The sequence below is a fragment of the Pan paniscus genome, chromosome 3, assembly GCF_029289425.2.
Source record: "Pan paniscus chromosome 3, NHGRI_mPanPan1-v2.0_pri, whole genome shotgun sequence".
Taxonomy (NCBI): domain Eukaryota; kingdom Metazoa; phylum Chordata; class Mammalia; order Primates; family Hominidae; genus Pan; species Pan paniscus.
Genome location: NC_073252.2, coordinates 180,413,241 through 180,439,405, shown reverse-complemented (window position 1 = coordinate 180,439,405; position 26,165 = coordinate 180,413,241). Strand labels below are relative to the sequence as shown.

General features: G+C 37.1%; 1 protein-coding gene across 16 annotated transcripts in view; it reads right to left on the bottom strand.

The window, feature by feature from the left end:
- The window catches only part of TENM3 (teneurin transmembrane protein 3), a 2,735,422-nt gene that overhangs the window by 110,124 nt on the left and 2,599,133 nt on the right, over positions 1–26,165 (bottom strand). For all 16 annotated transcript variants that reach the window (XM_034959455.3, XM_063604002.1, XM_057302221.2 and 13 more), the window contains 6 exons: positions 21,775–21,989; positions 15,102–15,312; positions 14,629–14,730; positions 14,242–14,436; positions 12,965–13,165; positions 6,619–6,804 (listed from right to left, as the gene is read on the bottom strand). In XM_034959455.3, the coding sequence (XP_034815346.2) occupies positions 6,619–6,804; positions 12,965–13,165; positions 14,242–14,436; positions 14,629–14,730; positions 15,102–15,312; positions 21,775–21,989 (1,110 nt within the window). The remainder of the gene's footprint in view (positions 1–6,618; positions 6,805–12,964; positions 13,166–14,241; positions 14,437–14,628; positions 14,731–15,101; positions 15,313–21,774; positions 21,990–26,165) is intronic.

The following is a 26,165-nucleotide window of genomic DNA, read 5'->3' as shown; positions in this document are numbered from 1 at the left end:
GTCATTTTATTTTCAAATTTGTCACTTACTTTTTAATTTAACAATTAAAATACTATTCTTTCACCATTATCTGAGATAAGAATTAGAACACCAAGCCTAAGCTTGTCTGTATCAGTAAAAGTTTTGCTCTTTCTCTCTTTCCACCCCATCTTGTTTCCGAAATACCTCCCCAGCTGTGTGCATTTCATTTTCAATTTCTAATCTTCGGCGTCCCAAAGCCCAAGGGCAGCCCCGGTGTTTAACAGAGGATGCTGAGAACTGCATGTGTGAGTTTTGTCTGAGCAAACAAAGCATGTCTTTGTGATCATTAATGATCTTGTTTCCCAATGTACTAAGAATTAGAATAAAAACAAATAGCTGGTCTTTTGCAGTTTAAAGGAATTAGGATTTCCCCTAGGCCAAATTTCCAAGTGAATTGCCTAAAAGTACATGAAAATCAATGTAGCTCAATATGCAACTCTGTGTTTGAGACATTACTAGAAGAAAAATACATCAATATCCTCCACCTTTCTTTCATCATCACGATTTTAAAAAACAACTCTCGGCTGGGTGCGGTGGCTCATGCTTATAATCCCAGCACCTTGGGAGGCTGAGGCAGGTGGATTGCTTGCATCCTGGAGTGTGAGACCAGCCCGCCTGGGCAACATGAAGAAACCCCTTCTCCACAAAAATACAAAAAATGAGCCAGGTATGGTGGCACACTCCTGAGGTCCCAGCTATTCGGGAGGCTGAGGTGGGAGGATCACTTGGGCTCAGGAGGCAGAGGCTGCAGTGAGCCGTGACTGTATCACCGCAGTCCAGCCTGGGCAACTGAGTGAGACCCTGTCTCAAAAATAAAAAAATAAATGAAAATTAAAAAAAAAATAAAACCAACGCTCAAACCCTTAACCCAAACATACAAATTTCTTGTTAAACAATATCCATTATGAGACTAGATTATATTTTATAATAATAAAATGGAAATGTCATTAACTCTTTAAAGTAAATGTCCTGGACAGGAGTTTTGTTCTGTTGTTCTTGTTTTTGAATGTTGGCACCCAAAACATTTTCTGGGTTGTACTTTGTCTCATTTACACTTAATAACAAAATTAAAACTTGAATTTATTGAACATTATTTGCTAAATGCTTTACATTCTAGTATTCCATTTAATTCTAATAATCCCATGAAGTACATAATATTCACATTTCATATAAAACAGGTTAAATGACTTGCCCAAGGTCACTTAGTTGTACGGCAAGAATTTCAATTCTCAAAGCTCTTAAACATTACAGTATTCTGCTTCAAAATCTCATATATGTACTATTATAGCCATTTTACGTTGCGAAAAAACCCAACTGAGGCTAAGAACAGTTAAGATACAAGCTAAAGGACGGGCGCGGTGGATCACCTGAGGTCAGGAATTCGACACCAGCCTGGCCAACACGGTGAAACCCCATCTCTACTAAAAAATTTAAAAAATTAGCTGGGTGTGGTGGCGGGCGCCTGTAACCCCAGCTACTTGGGAGGCTGAGGCAGGAGAATCACTTGAACCCAGGAGGTGGAGTTTGCAGTGACCCGAGATTGAGCCATTGCACTCCAGCCTGGGCGACAGAGTGAGATTCCATCTCGAAAGAAAAAAAAAAAGAAAAAAAAAAGATACCAGTTATAGTGAATAAATTGTAAAACTGACTTAAAAACATTTTATTTAAAATGTCAAAGCCCATACCTTTTTTATCTTACACTGACTTTTGTAAGAAATCGTTCTCAGTATCACAGAAGAGATGTTCAATAATTGCTTACTGGACACATAAATGAATTAATTAACAAATAAAAAGTAAGTGAGGCATGCAAAGTAGAGCATCCCACAAAACAAACCCCAAATGATCTGAAAAAGTGAAGATGGTTTCTCACTATGTTTCAATGCCATAGGAAAAACAAAAACAAAAGTTAAATGACATAGAGATAAAAGAGAACCCCATGTTTAAATCTAGTAGTTTTCCAAATAAAGCAGAAATCATCAACAGCGAAAAAATCCTAGAACTGCAAGAGACCTCGAGGGGTCCTTCGAATAGGGCTACTACACAAGAGACTTGATCTTTTAGGATAATGGATGGAGAGAAGTTAAAAAAAAAACTCCCATTCTAAAAATACTCCTTAAGCTAAGAAAAAGACCTGACGAAAGCTCCAGTGTTTCACACCTAAGTAATCATAGTATTAAACTTTAACAATACTACGATTACTTGCGAGGTTCCAAAATTTCTCGAGTAGCTTGTTCCAGGATTTAAATATGCTTTCTGACTCGAGCTTCTTCATTATATCTAACAAACATTTATACAATGTAAACCCATATTCTCCATTTCTGTCTCCTGGATAAATGGAAAATGCCAATCAGCCTCCAGAAGACAACTTGCCTGTCTACGGAGAGCTGAGCCTTCGTTTCCTTCACAACAACCCTCCATAGTAGATAACAATCAAATACGTTATTCAAGCATTTCCCTGCTATGGTCTCAATCTCATTTACAGCCTCCATTTCTCTGAGATACAAATGAATGACTTCTGGGGTAAACCTCTTCAACAAATACTAAAAAGAATGGTTCTTGTGGAAGTGATAGGTTAGCAGTAGTCAAAATTTGGTACTTAGTATTTATCATTGCCCAGGTTATTTACTTCGTATTACACTTAAAAGTGATTGACTCTGCCTATAACCATCTGTTCAGCAGAGCCTACCACTGCATTTGCATTGCATCTATGGCCAACTAACTGCATCCACAGGACAGTCCCATAGGAGATTTTCCCTCTTTTTCTAAGCAAGAAGAAGCCCAATTTCTCTGACCTACCTCAACTCTCAGATGACAGAACTGTTGAAGCTTTTTTACATAGAGATAGCCAGATGATATTCTTATTATGTCAACTATTATTTAAAAAACATTTAATTATATTTAATATATTTTTAACTTGTCTCTGAATCCTCTAAATATTTTTACATCTTTCCTACCTCATGAAAAACAGTGGCAGCACATGAGTATAATCCTTTGAAGCTTATATGGAATGGTCACATATAAAAGAGAGTATTTTTGTAGTGGAGCATCTATATCGGGGCTATTACTATTAAATCATTTTAGCAGTAAGTACTGGTGCTTATTTGATGTGGTTTAATCATGTAACTTCTCTTTTTCTTTATTTATTAAAGGGTCTAATAATCATGAATGCTTTCTGGGGAGGAAAGGAGAAGTATCTATTTTAATCACAATATTGCTAAAAGTAGATTTCTCCTTGTTTCATTTTCCATCTGCATGCATCACTAATCAAAGGGAAACCCAGGAAAGGAGGACTTGGGATGATGAACCTGCAGACGAATATGCCTAATTTGCTGAACACATGATTCATAATGAGAGGAAAATATGAATACTCTAATAAAAATATCAGAATAGAATCCTTTCAGGTAGATAGGGTGTTCAGTGAACACTGCAAACTCATAACCTATTTTACTATCAAAATGCCTATGGTTTTATGAAAGCATAGAGTTTATGAGGCAGTAGGATGACTAATGAAGAATGTCCTTTGCTTTCTAGTGGGAACTTTTGTTTGCTTCTGTTTACTTTCTTCTCCATTTCTCTTTCAATTAACCTCCCTGTTTGGTATTCAATGAGATGGCACATAATATGGAGAAAGAAAAAAATCTTGCTGATTTATGAGCATTCTTTCACCAAGTGGCAGCTTCTTTCAGCCAGATGCGCAGGGGTTAAAATGGGGAGGAAATGCAAGAACAGTAACCATCCCAAGTGAGAAAACACACCAGAGTTTCCTGGGTATTTAATCCGTGGCTCACAAATGGCCCCGTAGGGACACTAAGGGCCCTAACCAGGAAACTATGGTGGGCATATATACAGGTAGTAAGGAAACAGGGGAAAGGCAATTGGATCTTTGTATGCCAAAGTTGGAAATAACTCATCTTATTAGTATAAAAGAATCCTTTAAAGGTGCTCTACATCTTTTAAAAGGTTCACACCTAAGATTTATTTGTAAATGAAGCAGGTCCCTTATTTCCCACACTGTTATTCATATGGAGTATAAAAGCAACAGAATAAATTAAAATGATAGGAAATGGAATTGTTAAGAACTATTGCAGGGTTTATTAAATTATAATACAAAGACCCACTGCTAATAAAAATCCTGTTTGTTCCTAAACAACTAGAAATTTGTTCAAGAACAGCTCATCTATGGGAAACTATTATCCATGTAATAATACCAAGGCCACTGAGAACCACACTAAAATGATTTGTTGAATACCTATTGGTTGGTAAGTTAAATCCGCCTATGGATAACTTTTTGGCACACTTCCTGGTTTTCAAAGCTATACACACGTGTTTGTTGTACTTCCTAAGATACATACAGTCAGATCATAACTTTTCTCCCTCAGCTAGACTCAACTCATTTCTTCTGATGTATCGGGTATCGGGTGGTGGAGTCACAAAGAATGAGGGAATGTGATCAGAGGTATAGTTTTCCTGCCCTGCCTCTGGTATATAGGCATTCTGGGACCTGGGGCATGGAGCTGTTTGGTTATAGAGGTATTGCATTGTCCCTTGTATGGCCACAAAAAGATACACAAATCCTGCTCATCAACTTTCTTCTGCCTTAATGTAGTTCACATGAACAACCTGCTGCCACTGCCCTACAAAGCCTCTTTGGGAGGGGAAAGCCACATCAGTGGGGACGAGCCCTGTGCAAGCGCTATGACTGTGGGCACCTGTTGTTGATTTCAGGCGGGAAGCTCCAATGCAACAAGCGAAGCTCCAAGGATGCTGTGAAAGTAAGAGCTAACAGTGGGCCTGATCTGCAGGATTTTGGCGGGCTGGCCCTTGGCTGGCATCTGGAAATTTGGATGTTCCCTACACTGATAAGGTTATTTTGTCCACACCTACTCTTCTTAGGAGAGTTGGAATTTTGGTGATTGTGGCAGACAGAGGATACCTCCTGGAGAAGCCCCAATAAAAATCTTAGACTCTAAGTCAGGAAAGTCCAATCTTTAGGCTTCTCTGGGCCACATTGGAAGAATAAAAATTGTCTTGGACCAGACATAACATACATTAACACTAACAATAGCTGATGAGCTAAAAAATTGCAGGAAAAACTCATAATGTTTTAAGAAAGTTTATGAATTTGTGTTGGGCCTCATTCAAAGCTGTCCTGGGCCGCATATGGCCCACAGGCCTCAGGTTGGACACGCTTGCTCTAAGTCTCAAACAGGCTTCCCTGGGCAGAAATACTGCACACATGTCGATTCATTTTGCTGCTGGGAAAAGGAGCATGCTACACATGACCTCTCCCAGTGGGAGAGAAGGAAGATAGGAAGCCTGTGCATGGATTTCTGCAGACTCTGCCGGATGTGTCTTTTTTCTTTCCGGTTGTGATACATTATAGCCATGACACAACTACCTCTGGGTCCTGAGTTCTTCTTGAAGATCACCAGGGTGGGGGTGTGGTGGGACCCTTGAAACAGATGTCAAGGATGTCAGTAAGATTAGAAAAAAACTTACATGAAGTGTATAATGACACACTTGTGACAACTGATAAGACATATATGATTTCAATTTTCCCATGACAAAGTTCCCGGCTAACCAAATCCTGTGAGCAAAAAAGCGAAGTACATAATACTTACGGATACATCGGAAGAAGAAATCTTTAAAAGACACTGACACTCCCCACAACAGATTTATCAAATTTCACCCTAGGGATGTAAAACAATGTGGAGAAATACTATACCACAAATTCTGAAATTTTGGTAGGACCGTGCCACTTATAATTAATATTGTGTACTTTCACTGAAGTGATATAGAAATTTATTACTTACTTTTGTTGTACTTTTAAAATTAAACATTTTAATTTTAGTGACAAATGGTAAAAGCAAAGACACTGAGTATCTTGAAAACATGATATATATATATTTTGGATACTTCTGTATCTATGCTAAATATTGTTTATATACTAATGTTTTGATCTGAAACATCTATCTGATGGTTTTATTTAACCTACAGATGTTCACAAATGTCATCATATATGAAAAAGTGTTAACCATACAGGTTTGTTTAAGAGCAGCGAGATTTGTGCATTTTATTCTACTTTATTTCTCATGATACCACAAAATGAAGTCATAATAAGTCAAACCTCTTTTGCAGAGACTCAAGATATGGACAAGTCTAAGCTGTGTGACTCTGGAAACTACAGAGGCCAACAAGGGCATATATTTGAAAAAAATTTAAAGCATTTTTTTTCTAAAGTGGAAAATCTGCTATTAAGAAATGCAGTGACAATATGGAACATCAAGAAGTAATATTCAATAAAACTTCACTTATAAACAAATCATTAAGTCTGTTTTATGTGAGTCCATTTTTGTGGCCATCCCAAAAACCAATGAATAAAAAAGTTTACAGCTCATACTTGTGACAGCTGTTCTAAAAAGAACTGAATTGCCATTATAAAATGACAACCATATTTAAAAAATAATTTCGTGTTAAGAAACACAAGTAAAAAATAATGTAAAGAAATAGGCTTTTTCCAAGTTGAAAACAGCTGACCGTCGGGGCGCTTCTCTGGGAGGAAGGGGACAGACAGACACAGACTTGCAGGAAGCCTACCGATAGTGCAGTGCTCTCCATTCCAGCCCTGGCTGCATTCACACTTGCCATCCTTGCAGGTCCCGTGCTCGGCACAGCGGGGGTGGCAGGCTCTTTGATTACAGGCTGGGCCCGTCCAGCCTTCTTCACAGCGACACGTCCCGCCCATGCAAACGCCGTGGGAGCCACAGTCCACAGAACATATTTCTGTGTGGGAGGAAGAGGAAGCAAAACAGGAGAGAAGAGTGGCGGGAGAGAGAAGGGGAATTAATAAGCAGCTTTTATCTTCCACTCAAATTTGTTCAAGGGAAACACAAAATCATCCAAAAGAAATCAAAAGTATTTGTATGCTAAGTAAATTTCAGCACTGACTACTAGGAAATGATCAATGGTGGAACTCTACGTCTTTATTCATCATTTAATTTTACATGCTGCTCTAATCATGCAGAAAATACACATGACAATTGTTAGAAATAATTTCTTTACATATACAATACTTTATACAGAAAACATTACATATATAGAGGGTGGTCATATTTATATACACCTATCACCAAGAAAACACGTCCCCACACCCCCACCCCCAAATTAATGAAATATTTCAGCATCTCAGCATCTCAGGTATCTAACAGGACTTGGATTTCATACATATGGCAAGAATTTGAAAAGGGGTTGTTTCTAATGCCACATTTAAATGTTTTAAATATTCAGAAACTTTCACTAAGAGGAATCTACTTAAGTAAATTAGCTTGCTTCTGACACAGACATGCATGTAAAAAGAAACTGTTTTTCCTATTCAGTAAATTTGTACTGTTGACAGATACAAATTTCTTAGTCCACAGTACAAAACCAGTTTAATAATACATATAATTGACTCTCCTTTGAAAAACAAGGTTTTTCAATTCCTAGAATTACTGAAAAGAGCACAAGTGACCAAATGACTTCAAATGTTTTAATACCAGGTTAGGTCTTTAAAAACAATTCAGATGTGTAAGAAAAAAAATTTTAAGCTTTCTTAAAAGCTTTATTTAACTAGTTCCAATTGAGAGACAGGGAGAGGCAAAGGTAAAAGAAACTTTGAAGGTTATTTCATTTTTACAAATAAGATTAAAGTTAGCTATAGTTTTTTCCCCTAAAATTCTAAGACTATTGATTAGTTTTGGTTTTCTTACAAAAATAAAGCACTGAACAATAAAAACCTAAAATCATTTCTAACAAACAGAAAATGTACTAAACCTTTTTTTGATTAAAAAATAGTAGCTGTTTATGTAGTCACATGTTCTGTTTTCCCTATTCATTCCCCAAGTAACATTTCTCAGATACGTGATTCTCTATCTCACAGGCTAAACACCTTATCAAGGCACTATGAGAGTTGTAATATTTTTTATAAACAACACCCAGGACTATTAACTGGAAGAGGGTAGCACACAGGTTTTTTCATGCAATATTTTCTATCTCCTTTGAATTAAACTTTTGATTAAGAGATTCAAGATAGTTTGATTAACTTCAGAGCAACATAACATCAACCCAGCTCCAGAAGTGAGAGGGTTCTTTCTGAGGTACCCTTTTTATTCAATCTAATCAATTTTTCATTAGGGTGATGGTGTTTATCAGCATTTAGCACACTAGCTTTGAGCAAGGTGCGTCAATCTTTGTAATGAACTTATTAATTAGAGTTAATTTAATTGAAGTGGAATTGAAGGGCTAATTAATGAACAAACTGCTGTTGAAGATAGAGGAAAGCTCTGTTGCTTTCAAACCTATAAACTTTCAGATGGAAATAATTCATTTCTTCTCTTTTAGCAGCTTAACCAATGTTTCTTCGGGTGTAAAGTCTATTCTCTTATTGAATTTAGATATCTGAAGGTCATTTCCACATCAACAAAAGAGGTAGGGAGTAAAGTGTTTTCCTTTAGGATTCACTTAGAAATTCAGAATTATACTGCTTGTAAACTTTAAGCCACAAATGTAAATTAACAGTGCTTTTATAAGCTTTAAATGAGAACTGTGCAACAACCAGATAAATTTGAGGTACACAAGACCAGATATTTTCACAGTGTGATTGGAAGCATATTTGAGACCTTTACTATGAATTCTAAGTAAGTTTTCTGTCTTTCTGCAGCTAATAGCAAAGTTTCATAAAGATTTTTTCTATACTTAGTATAATTACTTTCTTCAAAAATAGAGTATTGTATTCATTATGCTACTCTATTTATTGAGAGTTAAATATATGTGAAGTTTCTTTTTTGCATTGAGGATATCAAGATGAATAGGATAAAGATCTCTGCTCACTATGATTAAACAGTCATTTAGTATACAGGTAAAATTAGATTTTCAACTACCAAAATAATTACAGTAGCATGAAAAAAATTCAGTCTAAATATGTAAAATAATGATATGTGATTTTTGGCAGCCAATTTAATCTTTTAATTAACATTTACATGTATTTTTCCAATTCATAGCAGTATCATTTTATGAAGAGGGCTGAATTAACCTTTGAGTTATTTAGTATCAGTTACAAACTACCCTTTATAAAATAATTCAGGTAATATACTATAATAACTTTATATGAAAAAAGGGGCTATTGTGCTTGTTCCTTTCCGACTTGGATAATTGTAGGAAGCAAATCTGAATGACAGTATTTCAAGCAAGTATTATTCTACAGCTAGTCTTAATATGCCTGTTTTACTGATGGAGGCATAAGAGACCTGAACCAAGTACCTTTACTATAGAAGTAATTATCTCTATAACATTTAATTGGATATTTTTGTGGAAAGGGTTTTTTAGTGTAGGTAAAAACTCAACAGAAAACACTAAATGCTTATTTTACATGTAAATTATATGTAATTACAAAATATATTTTATGAATAGCAGACAAAACAAGCTAACATGTTATTTAAAATAATACCACTCACTCATGCTGGATAAGTGTTGGTTGGTGGTAATACCCTAAAACTCTTTAGTAAGACATTCAAGGCTCTCTCTAATCCAGATCCCAATTTGTGTTTTTACTCTTATTTATTCTGTGCATGTTATTTGCTCTAGCAGATGTGAATTTTCTCACCAAAGTTTCTGGTTCCTCAAGCTATCCAGAGGTGTATGGGCCAAAAGATGAGGGAGAATGAATAAACAGGAAGGAAGGGAAGGAGAGAAGGAGGAAGGAAGGAAGGAGAGGTGAGAGGGAGGGAAGGAGGAAGAAAACTCACACAAAAATCAGAATGGGAAGGAGAACTCAGGATGAAAACTTGTCTCTAAGTAGCGTATGAGTTCAACAGAAAATTTTCCTCAATATTATACATTAGCTGATAGGAAACATTTGTTAGTCTGGGCTTCCAGGATTCAATCTGTGGTAGGTAAAGAGTAGCAGATAAATCTGTCATGCTGATACTGACTCATAGGGCAGCAGAGATGTCACCCAAGCTTCTCAAAAGGCCAAGAAACAGCAATTTGTAAAAATTACTAGCCTTTTTACTTCTTGCTAAAAATAAACATGTGAATTAGCTTCTTAGCACAAGATTTCATGTAGTTTTATGCCATTAGATTGTACTAATAGAGGAAACAGTTTGCATTTCATAACTTTCACATTTAGGGAACCATGTCCCATCACTGCTTTAATGTGGAAGCTCCTCTGAATTGATGAGAAATTAAGTATGAGAAACTACAGTGAGCCTTTAGAATACTTCTACCACAGTAACTACTATCACCACCCTCTACTACGTCTATTAATGGTTAACACTTACTGAGCACTTGCTGTCTAAGGTGCTATTCTAAGTGCTTTTCACATACTAGCTCAGTTAAGCCTTACCTCAACTGTATAAAGTAGTCCTGTCATTATCTCCATTTTACATATAAAGAAACAGAGGCACAGAGATATTAAATAAATTGCCCAACGTCATATTGCCAGTGAATGGCCAGTCCAAATTTTTTTTTTTTTTTTTTTTTTGTGACGGGGCCAGTCCAAAATTTGAACCCAGGCAGTTCAGTGTCTGAGTTCTGGTTCTCAGCCACTTACTGTTAAACAGGCTTAGAGAAGGGGGCAATCAGTGTGGGCAGGAAAGTAGATAGACCCCTTCACTGAAGCCAAGACTTACGTTTAATCTAAGCAGGATGTTTTTATTCACTCAACACTGCTAGTAAAACCCATTTGCTTTCTCGTTTCTTCTGCTTGTCCTTCCTGCTCTATCATTGTCCTCTTCCTCCTCCACTTCTCTCTTCCCTGCTTCTCTTTCTCATTTTTCCTCTTCTTTTGATGAACTGTGTAGTTTTGCTTAGTTTGAGTATCCAAACGGAATTCATCTCTTTTCTATTTCTCACTTCTCTTCCATTGCCTCCCTACGTCCTGCCTCTTCAATCAGCCTCTCCCTTTCCCAACTTTCTTGCTTCATTCAGGGACATTAACATTAGCACCAATTTTCCTTGCTTCATTCTTACAGGTCTTCTCAACACGCATCTCTATTGTGTTTTTTTCAGCAGGTCCTGTCTGCTTTTCCTTTCAAATGTCCCTCAGATTTATCTTTTTTATTTCTACTGACTCCCAGCAAATTCATGCTGTCATCACCTCACGCTTGTGGGAAAGTCCTCCAGCTTGTCTCTTCGCCATCAAAGTCTCACAATTCATGCTCTCTGACTTATTATCTACAGGATAGTTTTCCAAAAACAATACTCTCATTGTCTTAGTGGGCAAATTATTGCTATCGATAAATCCTCCATTGCCTAAAACTATCATTTCTAAACCGTACTCCCCAAAATTGGGCCCAATACAATTTTTTTGCCTCCAAATACTTTTCTTTTCACTGTCCCTTGAATATAATGATATTTCTCACAATTGCATCTTTGCTAATCTTCTATTTAAATTACTTGGAACCAGAAGTGATTTGGATATTAAACTTTTTCAGATGTTATAATATTTGCAGAATAAATACCCCTGGAGCATCCCTAATCTGAAAATACAAAATCTGAAATGCTGCAATGAGCACTTCCTTTGAGCATCATGTTGGTGTTCAAAAAGGTTTGAATTTTGAAGCATTTTGAATTTCAGATTAGGGATGTTCTATGGTAGTGATGATGGTGGTGGAAGCTATCTTTAGAATTTATCAGCCAAGCTTTGTACTAAGTATGTTATATACATTATTCCAAGTAATTCCCACAGCATCTTTGTGAAGAGTGTCCCATGATTTTACAGACGAGTAAACTGAGGCATATAGTAATTTGCCTAAGATCACATAGCTCTTAAGGAGTACAGATTGGATATGAATGCACACATCTGATTTCACAGTCCATGCTCTTAAGTACTTTCTAATACTGTTCACCTAGCCAAAAATTATACCCTTACCCAGACTACCACCATCATTAAATAAAGAAATGTTAATACAAGTCTCCTTGAAAACTCTGAATACTCATTAAGTTAGAATCACTCCTCTGAATGTCCACTGAATTTAGCATAATATTCCATGTAACACTCAATATAGTATTAAACTAGGATGTATTGATTTAGAATTTTTCATATGTATTCATCTTATCTCCCTAAATAAACTGTAATCTTCCACACTAGAATGGCATCTTCTCAAACCATAACTTATGAGTTATGGAATTAGCTCATGAGTTGCAACCAACATTTGAAAAAAATAAAATAGACTTGAAAAAAATCAGTGTGTATCACTTTGTAAAATGTTTATTTCAATTATGTGAGTATGTGCATGTCATACTCACTAGGTCATGATGATAGTTCAAGGTCAAAAAATTAGAAAGCCATTGTTCTAGAGGGCAGACACGATTTGTTAAGTCTTTCAGTCTTACAGGGCCTATCACAATGCCACGCACATAGTAAGTGCTCAATAACAACTTGGCTGATTGAATGAAATTACCTTGTCCTATTTCTATTATAACCATGTTATTATGATTAAAAACTCAGTGTTGAACCATTTATTCATATCATAATGTCTATACCCGTATACTCTTTACTGTGATCATGTTTAGCCTTATACTGTCAAATGATTTTTTTAAATTGAGCCTTCCCTGTTTATAAGATAATGTGCTTAAATCCCCAAGCTATACTTAAGATTTTAGAGAGGTTAGTTTTGGTTAGTAGTTCCATAAATTGAGAGTTAAGAAGATATGGTATCTTATGCAGATGAAAGATGAGTCTCCGCATAATACTAAAGGGGAAATTTTAGTGACAAACTGGCTAAGCCTGGTTCCTTCTTTTGTATAAGGCAACTACATATCATTACTTTTAATATTTATTTCCATAAAGAATCACTTTACTAAAATTTGTATTAGGTTTAAAAAGGGAGTTTTAAAGATTAAAATATCACCTTTAGCCAAACAGTATTAAGCAACTCGATTGTACTGCATTTATCAGCCTCACCGTTTGAGCAGTCTGGGCCGGTCCAGTTAGGGTCACACGTGCAGGAGCCACTTTCTTGAAGATACGTTCCGTGGCCGGAGCACTGGTCTGGGCACATGGTCTTCAGGATTTCACAGTTGCTACCTCCCCATCCTGGACTGCAGTGACATTCCCCGTGGATACACACACCATGACTAGAACACCCAGGGTCTAGACAGTCGGCTGGTGTAAAGAAAAGAACAATTTTATTAAATCCAGAAGGTATCACAGTGCATGCAGAAAAAAGAATTAAATCCTAATCTAATTTACATGAACATTTTGGAGAATCAAATATTTATCTACCATTTTCAAGAACTTGTTTCTGAAAATGCAAAGAATTATAATACAATAAAGCATTAAGATCCAGCCTAATGCCATTTAGGTAATTGAGACTCTTGCAAGGATTTGTAATTTTCCTGAATTACACACATAGGCTCTTGAGGTTTCAGATTATTGCTCTCTGTTCTGCCTAATCACAGAGTAATAAGTATTGCCTTCTCTATAACAAAATCTGTGACCACTGAGTACTGACAGCTGTATGGGATCCTCACACTGTTTGAGAAATAAATGAGTTCCATACTCTCTATCCTTCTTAATTCACTTTAATGTGCTTTAGATGACGAGATTTAATTTAGCAATTTGACTCAATAAAACTTTACACTTGTAGGGTCAATGGCCTGAAAATTTAATTCCAGAGACTTAATTGCATTACTTTGTGTGTGCAGATCAATAAAATCAATTTGATTGAAGAACGGAAATGGTGCTTTTTTGCTTTCTGAAAAAACAATTAACCTGCACTTTACAGTATGGTATCTCGACTCTCATCATTATACGTACACAGCTATGGAACACATCCATGATGTCATACTTCTTTTCAGTAGCATATTATGTGTACTATTCTGTCTTTCTAGAGATGTCAAAATGCTAGATTTAGAAGCTGGCATCAATGTAAAAAACTATAAAAAGAAAAATAAAATCAACAGTCCGCTGTTAGTTTCAAGGCATAAAGGTTTGCTTGCTTTCTCAAAGTGAAGAAAAGGAACGATTCACACTGCTGAAAAAGAGCAAAGGGGCCCTTTGGTGCTTGTTCTTTTTATTAGTTAAAATGTTAGTAAAACAATGCATTCATAAATATGGATTTTTCAAAATTGCTTTCAAAAGGAAGCGTATAAAAGAGATCTGCCCAACTAAAGATTACAGATACAATCTGTTTCTTTATGAAGATAACAACAGACTTCTGTAAATATTGACATGTTTACCTTCTTCACAATTTTCTCCTTTGTATCCCGAGTTGCAAGCACAAGAGCCCATGATACAAATCCCACGACCCCCACACTGTGGGTCAATACACTGGGTAGTCGGCACATCACACTCGGTGCCCTTCCAGCCGCTGAAACACAGGCAGCGGCCCTTGGAGTACTGCCCGTTGCCACTACATAACACTGGACAGGCCGCTGTGAAACAAGACACGACAGAAGAATTACAGCCAGATTTTCCACCGAGCTTCCGAAAGAAAAGACACATCGCTGGAACAAGCAATATGCCAGCTTCCCCCCTCTTTCTTTCCTGTCTTGGTAGTTTTTGGAATCACTTGTGTTTCTACAGCTTATTTATATCGGCTTAAGAAAAGAATCTAACTTGTATACCTCTTGAACAATCCGGACCCAGAAATCCTGGAAAACAATGGCAAGTTCCAGAAACGCATTCTCCATTTCCATGGCAATTTCGGGGACATTCCACCACAGACTCTGAAGAAAAAGGAAAGAAGGAACACTTGTTGTATAGCCTGCCTCTTGCAAAAGATAAACGGTATCACTTTGATCTTCATTTATGCTAGATAATTTGAGTAGTAAAGCAAAGCACTGTCACTTCAAATGCAGATTTTCAAAGTGTTTCATGACATATTCTCCTCTCCCAAGGTAATTCCAGATAATATTTTCTCCCAGTGCTTCACAGTTTGTCACATATTCCCAAATAAAGGTTTAAAAATAATTCTCACATTTTACCTGGGCTTTAACACCCTAAGAATTACCCCAAATTGGTACAGATAATTTAGTTTTTATTAAACACGGCGTTTAGGCTATAGCCTGGAAAATGCTGCTTTGAAGACTATTCTTACCTATAACAATGGTATTAAAAGACACCTGCTCTGCATTTTTCCCATCATTATAAAAAGCCAGATGCCAGATTCCAGAATCCAAGTACTGGATAAAGCCGGCCTCATGAAGGCTGACGGATCTCGCCTGCCGCCCGGCTCTCTCCGTCTCAAGCAGGCTCCGCTGCTCTCTGGCAATCAGCCTGCTGCCATCCAGGAGCTCGACGAAGTCATACTGGGGGGAGGACGAGGAAAAATAGAAAGATAAAGGGTGGCTGCTTCTCTGTTTTTTTTTTTCTTCAATCTGTCTTCGTTTGCTCTAACAAACACAATGTTAGAAAGAAGTTCCTGACAGGTCCAAATGGTAGAAGTCTCCCATGCATAGCATTTACAAGGAGGACTCAAACTACTCGCCACACAGGGCTGGATTCAAACATCAGGGACCATTTTTTCCCCTTATTGGGCAATATGGTTTCCAAATTTATTTAATTCTACTGACTGATCAAAAGTTTGATGAGTTGAGGCAGTTTGGGGATACAAACATAAAATCTACATGAACTGACATTTCCAATCCAGCAGGCTTATTTTTAATGCATTAAATTCATAATTGATATATAATAGTCGTACGTATTTTGAGTGCCCTCCCGGCCTCTGGTATCCATCATTCTACTCTTTCTTTTTTTTAAATTTTATTTTATTATATTTTAAGTTCTGGGGTACATGTGCAGAATGTGCTGGTTTGTTACACAGGTATACACGTGCCACGGTGGTTTGCTGCACCCATCAACCCGTCATCTACATTAGTTATTTCTCCTAATGCTATCCCTCCCCTAGCCCCTGACACCCTGAGAGGCCCTGGGGTGATGTTCCCCTCCCTGTGTCCATGTGTCCTCATTGTTCAACTCCCACTTATGAATGAGAACATGCAGCATTTGGTTTTCTCTTCTTGTGTTAGTTTGCTGAGAACCATCATTCTCCTCTTTCTGTTCATTCACTTTTTTAGCTCCCACATATAAGCAAGAACATGCAGTATTTGACTTTCTGTGCCTGGCTTATTTCACTTCACACAATGAGCTCCAGTTCCATCCATGTTGCCAGCAACCTTGTTTTAGTTAGACCACAAGATAACCCTGTACAGTCTTCTCTGATTTAACATTCATGTAGCAACAACTACTGTTGAATCCTTACTCCGTGCTGGTTCCTCATAGGAACCCTCGTAAGAAGGCTTTAACATTTGCACTTTACAGGTGAAGGAATCTGAATCTTGAGGAGGGTAGCAGGCTCTCAGACATCTGGTAATGGTGGGGTTGGCTTGTGAACTCAAGAGCACTTTGCTCCAAGTGGGGTCATTCCTCCCCCCCTACTCCACCTCTCTTGTGACCCTGATGTGACCATCTCAAGCACCATGGAGAACGCCATGGGCTTTACTTAGTTATTGTTAGATTAGAGACATGTAACAAGATGCCTTTACATCTTTGATCTAAACAGTTAAACAGTGGAGGGGTTCTGAAAGGATGGCAGTAACAGTAAATGTGCCTGATTATTCTTATGAATGGGTCATCATTAAACCTAAGTTTTGTTGTAGTAAAATTAGACATGAACATTGGTGACTGGAGAGTTTAAAAAAGAATTAAAAGTATAAAATGTGATTGTTAATATAGTGGGGTAAAATTTTGTAACTAGAAATAATACAGGGAATTTGAAAGACACTGAAAAGACTTTCCAATGTAGTTTCAAGGAGTTTTTTAGATTACAATTGTTAAAAGTAGAGTGATTCAGTGTCTATAGAATGTTACCTAGTTTCATTCTATTCCTGAAGTGTGTTTATGGTGAAACATATGCCATAGTACTATATATAAATAATTATTATTATAATACTGCATATATAAATCATAAATATTCTACTTTCTGATAGGTTTCTTAAATGGAATTTCATCAGAGGCCTATTTAAGAAAAAGATTATATGAATCTCTTAATCCAATCAAACTGGAATAAAATCCGTTGCTGGAATTTCTGAGAATCACAGTTAAATAGATTGCCATTTTACTGACCATAGACCTCTATCGTTAATATTGGAGAGAACTTAGAATATCTAATTCAGTTTCTGACTTACTAAAATTTTTATTTATTAAGTAAAACCTTTTTTTGTTCTTTTGTGTAGTTCCATCAGAACAGAATTCAGCTGTGAGAAATATATAAAAACAGTATAACCTAATCAGCAGTCAAAAACGTTTATTTTCATTTATACCTTATAAGGATGAAAATACTGACTGGTGTGGATACATGACCTATAAAATTTGACTGGAATTCTATTCTAGAATTGTCAGAGGAAAATTAATTCAACAGTTTTGAATGGTGACTCTGTCTCAAATAAGCCATTCATTTCCTCATCAGGTTTAAATATTTACACATTTGCATGGCAAAGAGACAAGAAAAAGTTTCTTTTTATGACCCAAGCATATAAACATTTTTCTTCCCTAACATTAAACACGGTAACTGAAAAAGTGAACGGGAGGAATTTTGAGTTTTAGCTGGTCTTTCAAGGCAAAAGCACAACCATCACCTTTATCATAGAAATAACCATTCGCATCACACTGTGAACAATAAAATAAGGCCAGGGTAGTGGGCATGATGGTGGGGAGGAGGAGCTGACAGGTTTTGAGTATCTACCCAGTTCTAGGCTCATCTGCAGAAGTGTTTCGCACATGAATTCAGGAGGGCGATTCAAATACCTAAAAGAAGTTCCCTACTTTAACACTAAGACCATCTGTGCCCAAAATTACCAAATTACAAGGAATAAAAATACTTAATAATCTTTGTTCTTAGGGCATAAAGTGGTCACTGAAGGGCAAATGTGAGTTTTGCTTTGTAATATTTCTAAGATGGAGACACAGATATATTTTTGGGGAGAAGAGGAGTCTTAGGACCTTATGCTCTTTTTAGGAAGAAATTCTTGGGGCTAACTCTTCAATTGCACTAGTCCGCGGGAGCCATCATGAGACAAAGCTTATACTTGATACAGGTTTCATATAAAGTGAGACAATTTTAGTGTGAAAGCTCCGTTTAAAGGTAATTTTCTTATGATTTAATATTACCAAATATACACGCTTTAAAAATCCTCATTTAAAGTTCCTTTAAACTACAATGTATTAATAAGTCGTCTTTTGGAAAATCAATAGAAGAAAAGTTTGCCCATGTTTGTTGTATTTATGCTGATTATCTAATAGACCATTTAAAAACAAATAGATTTTGTTTCAGTTATCTTGGTGGTTCACTTCTGAAGTTAGATTATATGTTTAATTCAATTCCGTTACTAAAACGATGAGTTCTTAGAATCTATGAATACTTAACTATGTCCTTACATCAACTCTTTGGTAGTGGCACAGTCTTGCTGTAATTGGAATATAGAGAATAAAGAGATTTTACAGATCATCTGATCCAACTCTTTCATTTTACCAATGGACACTAAGGCTCAGAGAAGGGACGCTGCAAGGTCACAAAGTGAGAAGGTGGTAAGGGTACGCTAGAACTCAGGCTTCCAACTCCTATTCGACAACAGCCTTCATGCGAATGCACTCAAATGCTACAGTACACTTCACCATAAGGCTCTGCATTGCCTCCTGAGGCCACTAACTGACCAGGAGAATGAACTGGCACCAGGGAGAAGAGAGCCCACCGATTCCTTGGCAACAATCAAACGGGCAGTTTTACAAAGGGTCACAAAGACTGTGAAAGCTCAAGCAACTATTCTGAATGGCTGGCCAATTTTAATTATTTCAGTTTGATTTATTTAATGTTCCCCAGAAACAGAGAAATGTTCAATTTGGGCTGCCTTATAGAATATTTCATGTTTAAACACTGAACTCAGAAACAGTTGTTTGCTCTGCTGATCTTGAATAAACCACAGGAAGAAACTATAATAACCGTGAAGCTTAAGAAAATGCATAACCTACTTAAACACATATATTGTGGTAGAAAAGAAAAGAGGATATCACATGTATTGTGTTTAAATACTAGAAGGATTATGAGAAAATGTGAAACTGCACCTTTCATTTCTCTAATCTTAAATGTTATATACAACTTGCAGAGTCAACTAAATCTTTAAATAAACCTTTCAAGTACACAACACAATAGACAATTCTTACCTGAAATTATTTTCTAGAATTTGTAAGTTACATGTTCACTATTGTGCTCAGCTTAGAGGTATATTTCTTGAATTATACACAAAAAATCACATATGCGGTTTCAGTGGGAAAATATTTTTTCATATTTCACTGGACAATTGCTATAAATCCAATCTGTCTACTATAATTGAAGTTATAGAGGACTTCCACTTAAGAAAATCTGCTTTTTTTTTTTTTTTTTCTCCTAGACAGAGTTTTGCTCCTGTCGTCCAGGCTGGAGTGCAATGTCACGATCTCTCGCTTACTGCAACCTTTGCCTCCAGGGTTCAAGCGATTCTCCTGCCTCAGCCTCCTGAGTAGCTGGGATTACAGGTGTGTGCCACCACGTTCGGCTAATTTTGTATTTTTAGTAGAGATGGGGTTTCACCATGTTGGTCAGGCCAGTCTCGAACTCCTGACCTTAAGTGATCCACCCACCTTGGCCTCCCGGTGCTGGGATTACAGGCCTCAGTCACTGTGCCTAGCCTTAAGAAAATCTGGTTATTATATCCTAGTCAGTGTCACCTATAAGATGAACTGGAGTCAAATCTAAAATTTAAAATGGTCTAGACTGGCTGGGTGCGGTGGCTCACGCCTGTAATCCCAGCACTTTGGGAGGCCGAGGAGGGCAGATCACCTGAGGTTGGGAGTTCGGAACCAGCCTGACCAACATGGAGAAAACCTATGTCTACTAAAAATACAAAATTAGCTGGGCATAGTGGTGCACGCCTGTAATCCCAGCTACTCAGGAGGCTGAGGCTGGAGAATCACTTGAACCCGGGAGGCGGAGGTTGTGGCGAGCCGAGATCATGCCATTACACTCCAGCCTGGGCAACAAGAGCAAAACTCCATCTCAAACAATAAAATAAAATAAAATAAAATAGCCCAGATGCGGTGGCTCATGCCTGTAATCCCAGTCCTTTGGGAAGGTGGGCGGATTGCTTGAGCCCAGGAGTTCAAGACCAGCCTGGGCAACATGGTGAAACCACATCTCTACAAAAAATACAAAAATTAGCCGGGGGCGGTGACACACATCTGTAGTCCCAGCTACCCAGGAGGCTGAGGTGGAAGGATCACCTGAGCCGAGGAGGTTGAGGCTACAGTGAGGTAAGATTGTGCCATTGCACTCCAGCCTGGAAGACGGAGTGAGACCCTGTCTCAAACAAAAAACAAAACAAACAAAAGCCAAAGCCCCAACAAACAAACAAAAATATAAAATTTAAAATTGAGCATTAGTGCATTATAAGAAGTATACAATGCATAAGGATCAAATTTACTTTAATAATATAGATATTAAAAATATTAAATAGGAAAAATGAATACACTAAAGCCTGATATTCAGAAATTTCACAGCCATAAAATTAATATATGTATATGAACTAAATCCACAATTACATTAGAAAAAGCATGATGAAATCTTCTTACTCATCTTTCTTTAAAGATATAATTTCTTTATTAATATGTGATAACTTTTCTTCATAATTTATGTTCCTAAGTTATAGAAAAAATATTTCTCACAAAATTATATGATATAAAGCATACATGAAAACTCTCCAGCCCTTATTTTATAAGTCACACTAAATCAGCATGAAATTCTCTGGGTAAATAAACTGATTATTGAATATAACTTTAGGCTCATCCTACTGTCAATTTTAATGAATCAACTATTACATTTTTTATATTCCTCTATGTACTAACGTAATAGTTGATCTTAGGGAAAGTCTCAGTTCCAATTTTATGGTAGGTAATTTAAATAACTTATTTTAGAGATGATGAAACCTATATTAAGCGACAATTTCCAGTTTACATACTATGACCCGGTACTGTATTAGATTACGAAAAAGGCTGTGGAATTGACAGCAGTTCTCCATCTGTCATTGCTGTTGTGAGGGGATTTTTATGCAAGGGAAATGACTTTAAAGTTCTTTGATATTAAGGATATCTGCATTGTTTTGTGTACCACACTGACATGATCATACTTGGTTATCTCTGAAAGCTCTCTTGCCTCTTCATCTCAGCGTTGATCATTTTATATGAGGCACGGCGCCTGAGTTGATAAAGCTCATGTCATCATATTTATGTTGATGTTCCCATCATTTCTCTACTAAGAGTAAATCTGGCATAAACTAAAAAAATACATTTTCAACAGAATGAATACGTGTTGGAGATGAATATGTTATGCATCTATTACATGAAAGGAATAAGATCATCGGAAATTATCATAGAATCTTTGTAAAACACTTGGAAAATCCATGGTGTTTTACTGGGTGCTCAGATGATGCTCAATATTCATTAAGTTACTCACAAAATTCAGTACATTTTAAACAGTCAAATCAGGAAGAAAATATTGTTCTTCCCACTACTGATTCAAAAACCTCAGAACAAGTAATCTACATTCAAAACTCTTTCTACTGTAGAAAGTCGATTCAAAAGTCGTCAAACAGTTAACCAAACAGCTGAGCTTAAGAAAGAGAATAATTTCAAAAAATGCAACTGGCAGTTTTTATTTTATTGATAAGAAAGCCTAGTCTTACCTGAGTATGGGAAGGCGGTAAGCCTTTCCGGCCATATACTCCAATCAATGCATCCTTCTGAAGAGAGATATTGAATTTAAGAAACTGTGGCCGATCAATGAAGAGCTGTGATCTCCAGAAGATCCCGGGAGGAATCTCTTGAATTGCTCTTCGGCCAATATCAAGTTCTCCGGAATCTATGGTGTTATTTTCTTGCGTAAATCCACCTAATTTTCCTGAATGTAAGAGATGCACTGATGAAGAACAAAATTTTTTTAAAAAAACAAAACAAAAAAGGTTTTTAAACTTTTTGAAAAAGTTATTTTTACCAAATGCTCAAGCCATTTCATCTTCTGATACATTACTTTCATAAAATTTGCACTTTAAAAGCTTCCACTATTAGATACTGGTGTTTTACTCATTCTGATTTAGCTCGTAAGACATTTAAGTTAAAATCCTTTTGACTTCCCCCAAGGTATGCCCATTACTAAAGCTGTTTTCACACCTACAGTCTTTCTGTTCACTTGAAACATAATTATCTTACAAATTATGTGTCTTGTTATTTCTTGGGAGAGATTAGGGTCTGGTACTTATCAGTCATTCTAAACATACTATAACACTGCAAAGTGTAAATTAAGGCAGAGTGGATTATGGAGATTTCTAAATCAATCCTTAAGCAAACAATAAAACCAATCGATGGTTCGGATTCATGTGGTTCTATCTAAATGATATACTAGGATGAATGAAAAACATCAGATGTTGGCAGAGAGATAGAGAAGGGGTACTTGGGGCATTGTGAGGGGAAAGGAAGGAGGGTAAGCTTAAGTGCTCACATAGCTTTTGTGTAGGCTGTTATCACTTTTCCTCTTTCTTTTGAGCCTCATTTCAAACTCACTTGTAGTCTTAGTGGACATACTGTGTTACTTCTGACCACACTGATCTTTGATGCATAGGAACAAAACCTCTTTTCTCCCTGGATCCCTGCCACCTGTTAAGAGACACCATCTCTTCTCTTCCTGCATGGCCTCCTTCTAGAAAACAGATCCAAGACTCCTCTTTTTGGTACGGTGTTCCCCTTTTCCCTCTTTGCCAAGGTTCTTTCTCAGTTATTCTGATGGGGGTCATGACAGAATTTCTGCAATTTGCCTTGAGTGGAAATATAACTACATTGTCTATTATGCAGACAGGTCCAGAAGGCTGAGAAACAGAATGGAACTGGGCAAATTATCTTCTATCATTTCAGCCCTTTTACACTGATAACAACAGGAGGGTGAGGAGTGAGGATCACTTGGGGCAGGAGTTAAAGTCCAGCCTGGGCAACACAGTGAGACCTCGTCTCTTAAAAAAAAACTGATAACAAAGTTGACTTACTACCAACTTTGTCTTTTTTAAAAAAAAATTAAACTGTTAATTCAAAACGCAGAGGAAGTGATTTTAAGTCTGAGCTGTAAGCTATCTCATCTCAGTGATAAGGGAGACAGGCTTCTAACTATCTGTGAAGAGTTATTAGTTTAAGTCTGAGTTCATTTTTACTGAGTGTCTGCTAGCGGCAGCACTGTAGGTGACTTAAAAAAAGAAATATAAACCAAAGAGTAGAATCGTAGAGATTATCTAGACTTCCATAGCTTCTGCTATCAAGTAGTAATTACCTGGGTGGGGAGACAACACCCACAAACTGATAAATTAAGTGAGACCCTAAAGCAACATATGAGTAGGGGTCAGAGAAAGGCACTATCACTGCAGGCTGGAGGTTGAGAGATTTCACAGGAGTTAAGTTTGGCGGTAAACGTTGAGGAACAGGTAGGATAAGGTTTCTGAGCTGGGATAAACATCGCTATCACAAGCATGGCCGTGGAACTTGACAGATGTTAGATTGGTGCTCAGCAGAGAAATCCATCTGGCCAGAAAAGAAGATAAAGAAAACCCGTTTTGGAGTCAGACAAACCTGGGTTTGAATCCTGGCTCTGCCAACAATTAGCCGTGTGACCTTAAGGAAGATACTAAACCCCATTTAGAAAATGGGGAGAGTAACATAATGATTGCACCGTTACAAGGATTCCATGAGGTTTGGTGCATCAAGTGCAAGCTGCAGCGTCTGGCTCTCAGGAGGTATTGAGTGGGTTTGTCGTGGGAGGGATGCGGGATAAGGTTGGGAAGGGAAGTGGCATCCATCTGTGGAGGGCCTTGAATACCAGGTTAAAGAATATGGTCTTTATACTTTATGCTAGTGATTTCTTGTATTTTCACTCTATCAAGAGTGTTATTACACCCTTTTCCCTGAAGATGTATATATTTACTAGTATTCTGTTACTGTGCATGTCATTTATGGTATGTTTTTAAAACAGATACTTGAAGACTGATTATGGGTAAATTGCATTTCGATGCCTCAAACACACTTATTCTTGTGTGGTGGTGGGGTGTGTGTATATAATCAAGAGAAACAGAATTGAAGATTACTAAGGAACATGACCTGCAATCACAGACCCAGTTTATGGCCTATAGGATCTGAAGCAATTCACAAAAAATTCACACTTACAGATAAATGTGAGGTTTGAGGGAGAATACATCACTAGCAAATGTTAGAATTGCTTTCCACCTGGACTACTGCATCCTACATGATACACGTACCATCAGTTGTGAAGGACAGCTATAACTAAATGGAGACCCATTAAAGGTTCTGAGCAGGCTAGAGGTGAAATGAAATCACTGTTTCAAGAGCATTACTGTGCAGTAACTGTGGGAAGCCTGGAAATGAAGAGATGAGTGAGGACACAGCTGCAATAACCCAGGTAGGAGGCAGAAGAGGGTTGTACAAGAAAACTCAATAAAAAGCCATTATTTATAATCTCCCTTCCTCTCTTCTTTCCCAGGGTTCACAATCATGGTAGCTATCAGGTCTATTTTTCTTGAACCAATTCAGTAATATAAAAGGATGTAAGGAATAAAATTTCCAAATTGAGTTATAGTAATCACTATAATTTTTCCACACATCAACTCTTAGATTATAAACTGTAGATCATTCATAGGATTCAAAGTATTTATTTTACAATAGTAATACTTGTTCATTTCAGCAAAATTAGAACATAGTTAAATAAAGAGAGAAAAAATATGTATAATGCTACCACCCAGAGATTATTTTGCTTTCTAGATAAACAGATGTCTTGCTTTACTCAGAAAATTTTAATTATCTGAGACCAATTTCTACTTTCCATTTAGGAAGCTTCTGCAAAGGAACCTACATTTGTCATGAAGGAGCTTTTACTGAGAAGATTCAGGGGAGAAAGAAATGGAACTCATCTTCACTGAGAACCTACAACATGACAGGCAGTTTCACCCAAGAGGTTGGTATCATTTTGAGATGAGGAAACTAAGGCTCGGAGAAGTAAATGATGTGGCCAAAGTCAGTGATGGCGTCAAGACTGAAATCAAGGTCTGCAGAATTCCAAAACCATCTGTTGTATATAATCCTCAATAAAATCTTTGCTTTTTATTAAAACAAAAATATTATTTTAAATTATTAAGTTTTAAATTTATTTGTCTATTTCATATAAAATCAGATATATTAAGCCACTGAACCACCCTAGAGAATATACTTACAATGTCAGGACATAAAGTTTATACTTATTTTTATAAGTTTTATATTGATAAAACTTAAAAAACTGACATGGAAGACGGGGCATGGTGGCTCACGCCTGTAATCCCAGCACTTTGGGAGGCCGAGGAGGGCGGATCACGAGGTCAGGAGATCGAGACCGTCCTGGCTAACACGGTGAAACCCCGTCTCTACTAAAAATACAAAAAATTACCCGGGTGTGGTGGTGGGCGCCTGTAGTCCCAGCTACTCGGGAGGCTGAGGCAGGAGAATGGCATGAACCTGGGAGGCGGAGCTTGCAGTGAGCCGAGATCGCGCCACTGCACTCCAGCCTGGGCGACAGAGTGAGACTCCATCTCACAAAAACAAAAACAAAAAAAACGTGACATGGATACTATAATATAATACTCTTTATGTTATAATTCATAAGTTCCTCCTAAGTTTTTGTCTTTTGGTTGACTTCTACATGAAACTAATTTTAAAGTACTGAGTAGAGTAGCTGTTCTCTTCCCCTCTAAGATGTTAGTATACATATCATATTTTAATATGAACATAGTTTATATTTAGACTCATTCATCAAGTTTATACATTTCTAAGGCTATGATACTTGATTGTCATTAACAAGTTTGATCTACTATCTGAAGCATATGTAATTTAATCTACTCTCTTGGGTTGACCCTATTGCTGCTATTAATGGTTTTCTGTGTTTTAATAGCATACCTGTGCTTTGAGAACTGGTAAGCATCAATTCATAAACTGGTGCCAATTTCAGAATTTTTTTCCAAAACATTATGTTTACCCAAGAGCATTAGCTGTGGTA